Genomic DNA, 13257 nt, shown 5'->3' with positions numbered 1-13257 from the left:
GTCAAGTCCCGCATCTCATACAAGATCCTCCTCCTCACCTACAAGTCCCTCCATGCCCATGCCCCCCAGTACCTATCGGACCTCCTCCGCCCACATGCCCCTCCCCGGAACCTGCGGTCTTCAGACTCTGGCCTGCTTGCCACCACCCGCACCAAACTGCGAACCTTCGGGGACAGAGCTTTCAGTGTGGCAGCCCCCACCCTCTGGAACTCTCTCCCTGCGGTGATCCGCAACATCTCCACTCTGGACGCCTTCAAAAGGGCCCTCAAGTCCCATCTGTTCGCCAAGGCTTTCGGCCCCTAGTTTACTTGTTCTGTTTTTCTGACTGTTTGTCTAAACTGTTTGTGTCTAAACTGTTACTCTTGTAAAGCGGCCTTGGGTCCCCTGAAAGGCGCTATATAAATTAAAGTTATTATTATTATTATTACTGGATCGGCTACTGGATCCGCATGCGTCGGAACTCGTCGGCTACTGGGTCGGCACGTGTCGGAACACATCGGCTACTGGATCGGCTACTGGATCCGCACGTGTCGGAACTCGTCAGCTGCTGGATCGGCACGTGTCGGCTACCGGGTCGGCACATGTCGGCACGTGTCGGAAAACATCGGCTACTGGATCCGCACGCGTCGGAACTCGTCGGCTACCGGATCGGCACGTGTGTAGAGTCCGGTGTTTGTCAAAAGAAGCATCTCGTAATCATTGCTGATAAATGATTTGAATAAACTAGATGTGTCTTTTAGGCTGCTGACAGTAAACAGGAAGTTTAACTTTGTGTTGAGTTCATACCTGTAGCAGCAGGAACAGGTCACATAGTCCTGTGGTGTGCAGAGGTCGGGGGCGTGGTCACAGAACGGGCAGGGCAGGGCCAGGTCACATGACTCACACAGAAACGGGTGATTGGCCCACTGGCCCGATGACCTCACACCACAGAGACGGCAGATTCTGCAGTTCTGGAGGAGAGAGAGGTTTAAATATATAAAACAAGTATGTCTTAAGGTCAAAGTTTGTGTTGGAGGATGTGTTTATCTCACCTTGCATCTCCAGCCAGGGCTCTGAGTGAGATCCAGAGGAGGTGTGAGACAGTGTGTGTGGTAGACTTTATCACAGCGCTCACACACCAGCAACACACTGTCATCCCCTCGCACCCTAACACACACACAGAGTTTTGGGGTTAGTGCACTTCAGACTAAAGACTTGTCACCTTCATTCTTCACACAAGCTTTCTGTCACTTTAAGGGCCGACAACAAACGTTTTTTTGAGAATAAATAAACAGCAGTACCAGTCTGTCTGACGGGATTCACACAACTTTGATGAACAGAAAAATGAAAGGGAACACGAGGTCAAGCAGCTTTTAATCCTGCTACTCTGTTTGTAGACACAACAATTATTGTAAACAATAAAATCTGGTTATTCAGCTGTCTTTACTCTCTCAGACTGTGTGGACAAATCTACAAGTGTGTGTGTGTGTCAGTGTGGATGTGTGTGTGTGTGTGTGTGTGTGTGTGTGTGTGTGTGTGTGTGTGCGTGCGTGCATGCTACCTGCAGCTCTGACACACTCGACACTGAGGACACTGCCAGCCGGCACGGCATAGGGGGGAAGGGGCCAGAGGAGGGTCCAGGCAGCTGCCATGGTAACAGTTCCCACAGCAACAACACATCAACAGCCCGCTGATGTCATCACCACTCGAACACAACACACACTGTGATGTCACTGGACACACATCGAGGAATAAATACACAAAACATGAATAAAGTCCTGTTTGTCTGAATAACAATATAATACCTAAATATCTGTACCACAGAAGAAGAAGTGTGTGTACCTGAGTGTGTGTGTCTTTTACACAGTGTGTGTCTGTGGGTCCAGTCGTGATGAACTCCAGCAGCAGCAGCACAGGGGAAGTGGAAGCTCCGCCCACAGCTTGTCTCCTGGCAACGCAGCGACGCTCCGAGCCGACGGCAGAACATACACACCTGGAGACAGGTGAGAGGGGGGCGGAGCTTAGAGAGTCTGTATACAGTGCGTGTGGTTATTGGTCAGTTAACACAAACCCACCTGTGTGCTTCCCGAGTCAATGGCTTTGTCCACGTAGAGCAGCGATTGGCCCTCGCCTCGACACACCCCCTCTGACCAGGCGGCACACTGCAGGTGAGCACAGCACTGACCTGTGGGGTCGAACAGTGATTGGACGTTGATGTCATGTGGGAGGCCGACGGGTCCCAGCTGCTCCACAAACTCTGAGGAAGACTCTGAAACACACACAGTGACACGGTAATCAATAGATCTGATCAGACTGTGGGAGAACATCACCAGGATCAATATATATGATCAGACTGCAGGAGAACTACTGGTTCTAGACCCACTGGTTCTGGGGTGACCGGTTCTAGGGTACTGTTCTGAATATAGAGAGTACTCACCACACTGTTCTGGACTGCTGCACCTACACACACACACACACACACAGTTAATTGATTAAAATGAAACTTCTTTGAAACTTAACAGCTCTTCTTATTGGGTGGTTTCACTTTTATTTTGATAGGGGCTAAACAGGAAGTGGGGAGACTCACGTGGGCGGGGCCTGGTCACCACGGTAGCAGTGGTCGTGACAGTCGTTGTCTCGGTCGGAGGAGGTACGTCGGTTGAGGATGTGCAGCGGGATGTAACCGGGCGTCGGACCGAAAACCACCAGGGGGCCCTGACCCAGAGGAGGGTCTTCACCACGGTAACAGAAGGCACACTGCTTCAGTCTGAAGGATAAAGATTGTTAATAATCAATGAAAGAGGTTCAAACATCTGGGACCAGAGGGTTAGAGTTAGATGTGTTGTTCCACCTCCTGTCTCCACTATGTGGCGTTAGAGAACACACACATGCTTTACGTTGCTCTATATCAAGTGTAGACCACATCATGGAAATGCTGTTCGTCACATAACGCTGACTTCCTGTTGCCAGTAGGCAGTGCTGTGACTATGTGTGACAATTGGCTGGTAGACGTCCTCAGGCGGCAAGTTTGGGACCGTTTGGATTAAGTCCAGTGAAGTTACATCTCCACTGGATTTGATCCACGCCACGTTCCATCAAACGTCAAGCTTTTGATAACTTTTCATCACAAAGGTCTTTCAATTGTTCCGACCACATTTGAAGAGGATCTAATAAATTCCCATGGCGGAGTTTGTTGAAGTACAGCGGCTGGAAATGGCCAAAAATGCAGTGAAAATTCACTCAAAATTCAGAATGGCTGACTTCCTGTTGGGTTTAGAGCACAGCCCCCAGAGACTATTTTGAACACTGGCCCTATTTTGAGGCCTCTGCTCGAAAATTGCATACCCATACTAAAGAGAGTCTATTTCTGCAACTACAAGGTTTATTTTAATAATTTTTTGATTGTATAATACAGGTAACACTTGTGAGATGTGCTGATATCTGTAAAATTGTGTATATGTTGCTGGTTAATAACAAATACACATATGGCACAGCTCAAATTGAAAAAAGTTTCAGGTTCGCCTGAAAAAAAGCACTTTACTTGAAATAATGCCTAAAAATTTCAATGGCATAGCACAACCGGTTTTACAGTCTCTAAAACTGATTTGACTTCGATTGAGTGAAGCAGGCCAGCATGAACCAAGCAAAGGCATGCTAAATTGCTAAAATGGCAGCATTTGGTTGCATTGCTGTATTCAAATTTTATATAGTACATAACTAAATATTAACTATATATTCACTTGTCTTATCACTAAGAGTGTTCAATAATCCTAATAAAGCAGTTTGACACCATTTGGAATAATTTTGAGCAGTTATGAATGTCATCTGTCAATCATAAAAATATATGAATCATAATTTGTGTCTGTGTGACTGTAAAATGGACTGTGAAATGGGCTGTGCCTGCTCCATTTTCACAAAAAACACATTTTTCGATGTGGGATAGTCCAACGGGATGCGGGGGTGTTTGACAATCTCCTTGTCTGTTTACTGACTAAAAATCTGAAAATGCTGCGCAAACCCCCCTCCCAACATGGATTGGTCCAGCTCACAGTTTCGGCTGCCATTTCCTCATTCAGTGAGCCAGCGCATTGATACCAGACACAGACACGGACCACAAGATGGGGCACACAGCTGCGCCAAAATCCGCTGGACTAGATCAGTTTTTCGTCCATAAAATCATCAAAACGTAAGTTTTTTTACCCAATATTTTTTGTCGTGACCCGTGGCTGATATTGGCATGTATCCCCATAACTTTTGAATGGTTTGAAAGAGAGTAATTTCGAAAAACAATATGCGAAGCGGGGTCAAAGCACGGCCCTCTGGATGTGCTCATCTGCCAAAATCGCTCCGTGCTTTCTCATCAGAGACCAAAACAAAGAGTATAGGACTGCAGTTTTTTGCCCAGAAAAACGTGGTTTTGATGTAAAACTTGTAGTATTCTTCTAGATATGATCTTAGTTCATGTATAATTGTGTTTTGCAGTGTGTAAAATAGCTCCTGTGGTTTTTTCGCCCAGAATCTCTTTGTTACACAGGTATTTTTTTTTATTCGTATCGCAAAAGTGAATTGTACACATGTACACCACCCCCCTCTAGCCCCCTTTAAAGGGGGCTCTCGTGTACAAGAGGTTTTAAAGTCTGCATGTGATACGTGTGCCTACAAAATGTGGTACATCTATGGGAAACGTACTGCAAGGGCTGCTTCAACGAGATTTGGCAGGGGGCGCTATCAAGCCAACTTCCCATTCTGAAGCGTTGAATCACATCAGATAACTATGTTTCGGATTTTAAATGTGTGTGACATGTTTCTGTATCGAGCATTTTTAATCCCTCAAAAGTGCCTTCGTTCGCCACGGCAACGGCGTTCCACAAAAGGTCCAAAGCTTTACTTATTAACAGAAGCAAGCAAAGTGTAGAGACCTATAGAGTAGCACCACCTGTTTCCACTAGGTGGCGCTATAACTATCTAAATAGTCATGTAGATGTCTTCAGAGTCTGAATGTTTTGACATTTGAGACATGTGGAGCAGATTAAACAATGCACGGCCGAGTTTCAACTACTTCCTGTTTAATGGCGAATGGTGTTTCTTTGTCACCACGGATACAAAGTTCTATAACTTTTTGATCTTTTGATAACTTTTTACTGCAAAAGTCTCGACATCAAACTGACCAAATATGAAGTCAATCGGGTCAAATCTCTCGGAGGAGTTTGTTAAAGTACGGAGCCTTGAAATTGTCAAAAAAGATGAGCCCTCTCTCTCTCACCGTTTTTTGGTGTGTCCCAGACTCAGAGTGGGCGACCCCCCAGAGTCCTCTGACAGCTGGAACAAAGGGGACAGCGAGTCCTCGTCCACCAGTGGGGGGGAGACCGGAGGACTGGCCCCGCCCAAGTCTCCCTCTAGAGGATCAGGATCAGGAGCAGGTCTGGGTCTGTCCTCCTCCAGAGGGTCAGGATCAGGAGCAGGTCTGGGTCTGTCGACTGGAGGTTCTTCCCCAGGAATGTAAGCTGGTCCTGGGATGGAGGTGGGTAGCGGGGCAGCAGGACTGGTTCTGTCGTCCTCATTAGCACTGGGAGCTGATTCTGGACTGGACTCTGGGACTGTGGGGTCAGGATGAGGGGGGTCCGGGTCAGGTTCCTGGCTTGGTTCAGGGTCTGGTTTAGGGTTTGTGTTGAATTTTCTCCTGGAGGTGGACCGACGTCGTCCTGTTGTCTTCTCCTTCACCTCTGAGGACCCCAAACAAACGACAACATGAGAAGATAAGAGATCCACTGGGTTCAGGTGTGACGGTCAACAACACACACACAAAAGTTACATTATTCAACATGTTATCTAAGACTGGAGCTGAAATCCTCCTTCTGTGAAGATCCACCTAAAGGTCTACAAAGAGGGGGATTTGGGCTAATTGTATGTCACATCTCTCCAATGTCAAAAACATGTTGGTTGATCCAAAGTTTTCTGTTTTCTGTCACAGTGATCGCCTTTTTGACGTTGTTCTTTTTAGGGACCGAGCACAGACGTAGTCGGAGCGGAGGACCTATTGTTATTTGGGCCCGAGCAACCGACAACGTCGGGCCTGCGAAGGCCCTATTGAAACTGTAAGGGGTATTATTATTCTGATCTATATTTTTCCACTTTGGGACTATATTGGGGGTACTTGCCATGCATGAAAACTCACCAAATTTTGCGGACTTGTCAGGTCTGGGTGAACTTAGCGTCTGAAAAGGATGCATCTTTCTGCGTAAAAAAATGGCTCTCTAGCGCCCCCTACAAATCGGACCGGCGACGCCGCTCGGCCAGTATGTTCGATTTACTTGAAATTTCACTCACATGTCCGACTCCGCTAGATCTAAAAAAAAGAGCATCTCAGACCCCTAAGCTCCGCCTCCTTAGATTTTCCACGATTTTGAATTTCGTGTAAAACCCATTTTTGCTGTCTCCTCCTACACGCTGGGTCCGATTGCTACCAAATTTGCTGTGGATCATTATTGGATCTACCTCATCTAAAGTTATCAAAAGCTTTCTCATATCTCTTAGCGTTTACAAGATATGGACCAATAAACGTCTTAGGGGCGTGGCTAAATATCTATACACATAACTTCTCAACCGTTTGTCCTAAAATTCCACAATTTGCAGCATATGTGCACATCGCATGCTGTAACATACCCTGAGAATTGTTTTGGCCTATTTCTAGTCGCTATACTTTAACTAACTCCTCCTAGGGACTTCATCAGATCCACTTTAAATTGTGCTAGTACCATGTCAAGACCGTTGTGATTAAAAGTTATCAAAAGCTTTACGTTTGACGGAATCGTTTAGCCGTAGCGGGCGGCTACTTTACGTGATTCCCCATGAAAAAAGCTGACGTAACTCAGCTGAACTTCTTCCAAACGGTCCCAAACTTCTCATGCTTGATAACACTCATGGCCTGAGGATGTCTACAAGCTTATTTTCACTAGTACTCACAGCGCCACCTGCTGGCGAAAGGAAATCTGCATTTTCTGACAAACAGCATCCGATTTACGTGGCTTTTACACAATGTGGTTTAGACGTGATACAGAGCAACACGATGCACGCGTTCTGTAGTGCCTGGCAGCGGATACAGGAAGCGTCGGACTATTTGCAAAGCATCATTTCCGGCATCAGGCCGTCCACGCGGGATTAAACACGTCTCGCTCGCGGACGTGCCGTCCGACGGTCGCGGACGTTCTCGGACGCGCAGGCCGGAGTCCCGCCGGCACCCCGATGTGCATATTGCGAAGGCCCGTTCATCGCTGCTCGCAGCTTTAATTATTATTATTATCGTACCTGTTTCGTCGCAAAAAGGAGGTGCTTGGGATACTGGAAAGTTTTCAGTACCTTTTACCGAGATGTATACAATTTGGTACACAGATGTAGACTTAAAAATAAGTTTTAGGAGTCTAGGCTCTAAACCCAACCGCAAGTCAGCAATTTTGAATTTTTTATGAATTTCTAGTGTCGTTTTTGTAATTTCCAGGTGCTGTACTTTAGCGAACTCCTCCTTGGGAAATAATCGAATCACCCTCAAATTTGGTCAGTACAATCTAAAGATTGTGATGAAAAAATGTATTCAAAGCTTGTTGTTTCGTGAAAAGCCGTTGCCGTGGCGACGCATTCTCCGCCATGAAAAATGAAGGTGTTTTTGAGGGACTAAAAATGCTCAAAACATAACCAAACTTGTCAAACATTTAAAGTTATTTAATGTGATTTCAATGCTTCAGAGTTGCAAGTCGGCTCGATAGCGCCCCCTACAATATTTCGCCGATGCAGCCCTCACAGTACGTTTCATGTATAAAATTTGGTAAGCCGTTGTATCCGGACCCAGGACCTAAAATCGATTTACGTGAGTCAGAGAAGTTATTTCACATGACGTTCTCCAAAAAGAGAAAAGTGTTCAGAGACCAGAGTCTTTAACCAAGAATGAACAGACTCTTATAGGTTCATTCTTCACACGGACAGTTTAAAACCAGTGTGTCTCATATGTTCAAAGACGTGACGATTAATAAAAGCGGTAAATTAAGCGCCATTACGACAAAGATCAACTCTTTTGAGCAAACGTACCCACTCACATCTTAAAGGGTTAGGGTTAGGGTTAGGGTTAGACACAGAAAATAAACCTAAGCCCAAAATGATCAGAATCCTAACGCATGAATTCACTGAGCAACAATGATGTTACTAGAGAGGATAGAGCTGAAACAAGTGGATTAATAACCACAGATAAAGTCCATGCTCACAAATTTCTCTTTTTAGAAGATAAAAATATAATATTGATTTTTTGATTGATATCACTTCACACCTGAATGAACTGAATTTAAAGCTGCAGGACAATTCGGTGAAATACATTTTTCTAAAATGAAGTACTTTATTTTAAGATGCACATTTTTGAAAAGCTTTCTGTTATGTCAGTTTCTGGGCAACGATTAAAATATTTAATCGCGATTAATCGCATGGATTTTTTGCCATTAATCGCATTGTTATGGCAAAGTTCAATCATGAATTATAAAGTAGTGTATTGCGCACTTTTATTTTGAAAGTACTGCTATATGAACAAAGGGGCAATAACATTTGGTTCACGAGATGCAGGCAGCATGTTTCATACTTAATGTGAATATAGTTCATACTTTGTTGGCATCTTATTCTGAAAACCGGATGTTCGTCTGAAGAAACCGGATGTTGTCTCACGTTAATGTTTCCGCTAACTTTCAAAGTCCTTCGCTCGCTCCCGATCTGTGCCGTTTAAATGCGTTTACAGTGAATGTCAGCATATCGGTGCACTCAAATTACTGACTACAGGATGTTTGCTGGCTTTTATCCCACTGTTCTTGTCATCCTCTTGTTGTTATGTATATGTATTGTCTCTTGTCTTTCAATTTAAAAAAGAAGAAAAAAAAAAGTGTCTCAATCTGGACCTTTTGGAATTATAATTGAAAACCCCTGACATATAGACTTAAAAAAGGTCTCAGGGGTCTATGCTCTAAACCCAACCGGAAGTCAGACATTTTGAATTTTGTATGAATTTCTAGTGTCGTTTTTGCAATTTCCAGGCCCAGTGTATGACGGTCACAGAAATGCATGGCCGTGTCATCCAGAGTCCTGCCAGTACCCGCGACGTGCGTGAAGTTACGAGGGCCCGATCAATGCTGCTTGCAGCTTTAATTCACGTTGTTGTTCTTTCACGTTGTTCTTTTTAATGTTGTTCTATAACGTTATTTTTCACCGTGTTCTTTCACGTTTGTTTCACAGATGTCGATGTTTGTTTAAAAGTGACGTTGCTTCAGACGCATCTTAAAGGCTGAATCTGTTCAAGTATAAAAGAAAGCAGACGTTTTAAAGCAACATCTGTGTACATTGGCTCACTGGGGCGACTGTGGCTAAGTGGAGAGCAGGTCTGTCCTTCAATCAGAGGATCGGTGGTTCGATCCCCGGCTCTGCTAATTGCATGTCGATGTGTCCTTGAGCAAGACACTTAACCCCAAAAATGTCTCCCGTAGCTGTTCGGATTCTATGTGTAGAAATGGGATAGAATCCGAATTGTAAGTGGCTTTGGATAAAAGCGTCTGCTAAATGACTGATGTAATGTGCAGTCCAGAGGAGCAGAAATCCAGCTTGATGGAATGTTGTCAGTTTTTTTGATAAAGTATTTGGTAAAAACGAACAGGACAATGAAAGAGACATGAACATCAGCTGTGAACACACCTGTCTTCTGGGGGGTTTTCTTCTCCTTGGCGTCCATGTTCTCTTCATCCTCTACCTGGGCTTGGCCTCGACTCCGTCCCCTGTACACAAAAACACAGGTATGTAGTACTTCTGAATACATCACTGTTTCATACCAATGCAGCTGGAGAACACTGTCATTTTAAATACTTTATAAATGTAATAATTGGGCTATGTACAACTTATTAAAACATCGTAGTTTATTAGTTGATTTATTTTTTATTTAAATAATCAGAATCTGCAAAGGAGCCTAACTAGTATTTAATATTGTGAAATAAATGACGTTAAAGTACTTATTTCTCTCTGAGATGTAGTGGATTAGGAGTATAAAGTTACATCAAATGGAAATACTTCAGTAAAGTACAAGTACCTTAAAGATTGTACTTAAGTACTTGAGAAGCCTACATTTACCTTGTGAAATTAGAATTGTTAAAAGAGCACAGAGTCTATCTTAATGCATCTCTCAAAGTTCACCAGATTGATGTATTTAACTTTAAAATGTAAAACATTTTGTTCAGGACCGTGGACCCCCCCAGAGGGTCTGAGGTCCAGCCCCCCCAGTCTCACTAAATTATTATTGGTGCACCAGGAGAGCAGTTCATCACCACAGTGAAAAAGTATTTCTTCAAAGGTTAAACACAAACAAATATGGATTGAAGCAGAATATTCTGTCTGATAAAAACATGTTGTACATTGTGTTTTTAATAACGTTGACTTTTGGAGTTATTGATAACGTTTGGATCCCACGAGTCTTTAACAATCCTAGGCAGCCACCACTGAAATCTACAAACAGTAAGATAATAATAATAACAACAGTAGCATGTGTGAGGATTTAAACACAATGAAGAGTATTATGCAGAAATACACTGTCAGCACATTTTACAGTGTTTTCTGAGATACATCTAAGATAAGATGATGTCACTCTAATAACATCACACTTCATATATTCAGCTCATTGTTTCAGCTCCACTGATGATCTCAGTCCTGATCCAGACTCACTTCTTCCTTGATTTGGAGGGTGGAGGAGGTGTGGAGGGCACAGAGCGGCCATCTTTCCGAGGTCGCCCACGACAACGCCTCTCGAGGGCGGGGCTAGTAGCGGCGGCTTTGGCCCGAGTGACGGGGGGGGTCGGTCCACTGTCCCGAGGTTCCTGAGAGTGGGCCTCGGATGGCATTCTGGGTAAAAAAAAGAAGAAGAAAAACAGAAAGAAGGGGGGGAGGTTTCAGATTAGATCCAACGAACTATTTTGGTTTGGTTTAAATCTATTAAGTCTATTAAATATTTATTGTACTTATTATAGCCTTTTGTCACATTTGTGATTAAAATATTAAGTAAGTTTCTACAGCTGATATTTCAATGTCTCAGAGACATAACTAATCAACATTTAAATAGATTTATTATCTACAGTTTCTACTTTAATACATTTTTATGTACCTCGGTTCTGGGGTTAGGGTACAGTGAGGAATACAACTAATAATGACAGCCAATCAGATGCGAGTTAAAACGTCATGTAAACAAACAAACCAATCAGATGCGAGTTAATTCGTCATGTAAACAAACAAACCAATCAGATGCGAGTTAATTCGTCATGTAAACAAACAAACCAATCAGATGCGAGTTAACACGTCATGTAAACAAACAAACCAATCAGATGAGAGTTAAAACGTCATGTAAACAAACAGCCAATCAGATGTGAGTTAACACGTCATGTAAACAAACAGCCAATCAGATGCGAGTTAAAACATCATGTAAACAAACAGCCAATCAGATGTGAGTTAACACGTCATGTAAACAAACAGCCAATCAGATGCGAGTTAAAACATCATGTAAACAAACAGCCAATCAGATGTGAGTTAAAACGTCATGTAAACAAACAAACCAATCAGATGCGAGTTAAAACGTCATGTAAACAAACAAACCAATCAGATGCGAGTTAAAACGTCATGTAAACAAACCAACCAATCAGATGCGAGTTAAAACGTCATGTAAACAAACAGCCAATCAGATGCGAGTTAAAACGTCATGTAAACAAACAGCCAATCAGATGTGAGTTAAAACGTCATGTAAACAAACAAACCAATCAGATGCGAGTTAAAACGTCATGTAAACAAACAAACCAATCAGATGCGAGTTAAAACGTCATGTAAACAAACAAACCAATCAGATGCGAGTTAACACATCATGTCAACAAACAAACCAATCAGATGCGAGTTAAAATGTCATGTAAACAAACAGCCAATCAGATGCGAGTTAAAACGTCATGTACACAAACAGCCAATCAGATGTGAGTTAAAACGTCATGTAAACAAACAGCCAATCAGATGCGAGTTAACACGTCATGTAAACAAATAAGAGTATTTCTACAGTGTGGTACAACTACTTGTACTTTAACAGAGTATTTCTCAGGTGTGGTATTAGTATTTTTAATGAAGCAACGTTAAGATGTCTGAATACTTCCTTCACTACTACATATGTGTACCAGGTCAGTAGACCACTAACAGTTCATTAGACTAGTTAGTTATCACAGGAACCAGAATGTGGAAGTGAACCACAACGTGAACCAGAACATGAACTACAATGTAAACCACAACGTGGACCAGATCAGGATTAAGTGAGTATGCTAATAAAACAGAACGTGGATCACAACAGGATTAAGGGACTATAAAAAAAAAACATCTTAACGTTACACCAATGATTAACCTCTGAATGTGTAACGTTTATTTAACCTTTAAACTAACTTAATTCAGACGTCACGTGTTTAACACAAATTAAATGTTTTATTTACTTAAATTCAGCTGAATAGTAGAAACACAGCAGCTAGCAGTTAGCCGTTAGCACTTAGCAGTTAGCTTCCTCAGACCGCCCAGTTGACTGATAACTTCTCTGTTAGCATTAGCATTAGCTAGCTGTTAGCGCACCAGACTCGAGCGCATCCTGACACCGTCGCGCACTCACTTGTCTCCTCACTATAAACGTGACAAACACTCGTGAAGAGTTTACCGCCACAAACAGAGAAAAAGACCAGCACTGAGACTCGAGAGCTGAAGAACCTCCTTACTGATTAGATGAGGTTCTCTTCTTCCTCTCCAGATTTAAACTGATCAGTTTAAACACAACTGAGAACTTCTCCGAGAGATGATGTCACTGTTCACACGGAACATTCCCGGTGATCGTTAAAAGAGAAAAACACGGTTTAACGCTGAAAAATAGGCCAAACATTAAAGTTGAATCGGTCGCTCCGTCACGGAGGCCATGTTGTTTAGGGAGCGACCGAAGCACCGCCTGTCAGCGACAGATGGAGTAAAAGTAGGTCCACAGAAAACATCCGCTCTGGTACCGGCGCAGCAACATTTTCCGGACAGAGTTCATATTTTACGACCGGAGAAAGGCCTCCTTCACCCAGAGGAACAGTTTAACACGTGTCCGTGTGTCTGTAGCGGACTCTTTTCTGTGTTTGTGTAGTGAGAAAAGTGTCTGACCCCGCGGAGGGATCTATGGTGGGCTGCTCTAGTGAAGCGGTCTCTGTCATCAGACCTGAAGACCCG

The 13257-nt window shown here is 43.4% G+C and overlaps 1 protein-coding gene across 1 annotated transcript in view; it reads right to left on the bottom strand.

The window, feature by feature from the left end:
- The window catches only part of LOC306794378 (histone-lysine N-methyltransferase 2C-like), a 71519-nt gene extending 58641 nt beyond the window's left edge, over window positions 1–12878 (bottom strand). Inside the window, exons 1-10 of the mRNA XM_079292412.1 lie at window positions 12771–12878; window positions 10711–10887; window positions 9694–9773; window positions 5243–5702; window positions 2567–2746; window positions 2055–2283; window positions 1822–1972; window positions 1541–1712; window positions 1032–1146; window positions 787–950 (exon numbers count right to left, since the gene is read on the bottom strand). Of these exons, the coding sequence (XP_079148538.1) occupies window positions 787–950; window positions 1032–1146; window positions 1541–1712; window positions 1822–1972; window positions 2055–2283; window positions 2567–2746; window positions 5243–5702; window positions 9694–9773; window positions 10711–10886 (1727 nt within the window). The 5' untranslated portion in view covers window position 10887; window positions 12771–12878. The remainder of the gene's footprint in view (window positions 1–786; window positions 951–1031; window positions 1147–1540; window positions 1713–1821; window positions 1973–2054; window positions 2284–2566; window positions 2747–5242; window positions 5703–9693; window positions 9774–10710; window positions 10888–12770) is intronic.
- Between the last annotated feature and the right edge of the window lie 379 nt (window positions 12879–13257).

This window comes from Melanostigma gelatinosum (genome assembly GCF_949748355.1).
Source record: "Melanostigma gelatinosum genome assembly, chromosome: 20".
Taxonomy (NCBI): domain Eukaryota; kingdom Metazoa; phylum Chordata; class Actinopteri; order Perciformes; family Zoarcidae; genus Melanostigma; species Melanostigma gelatinosum.
The sequence above is the reverse complement of the archived record's forward strand: the minus strand, read 5'-3'. Positions and strand labels throughout refer to the sequence as shown.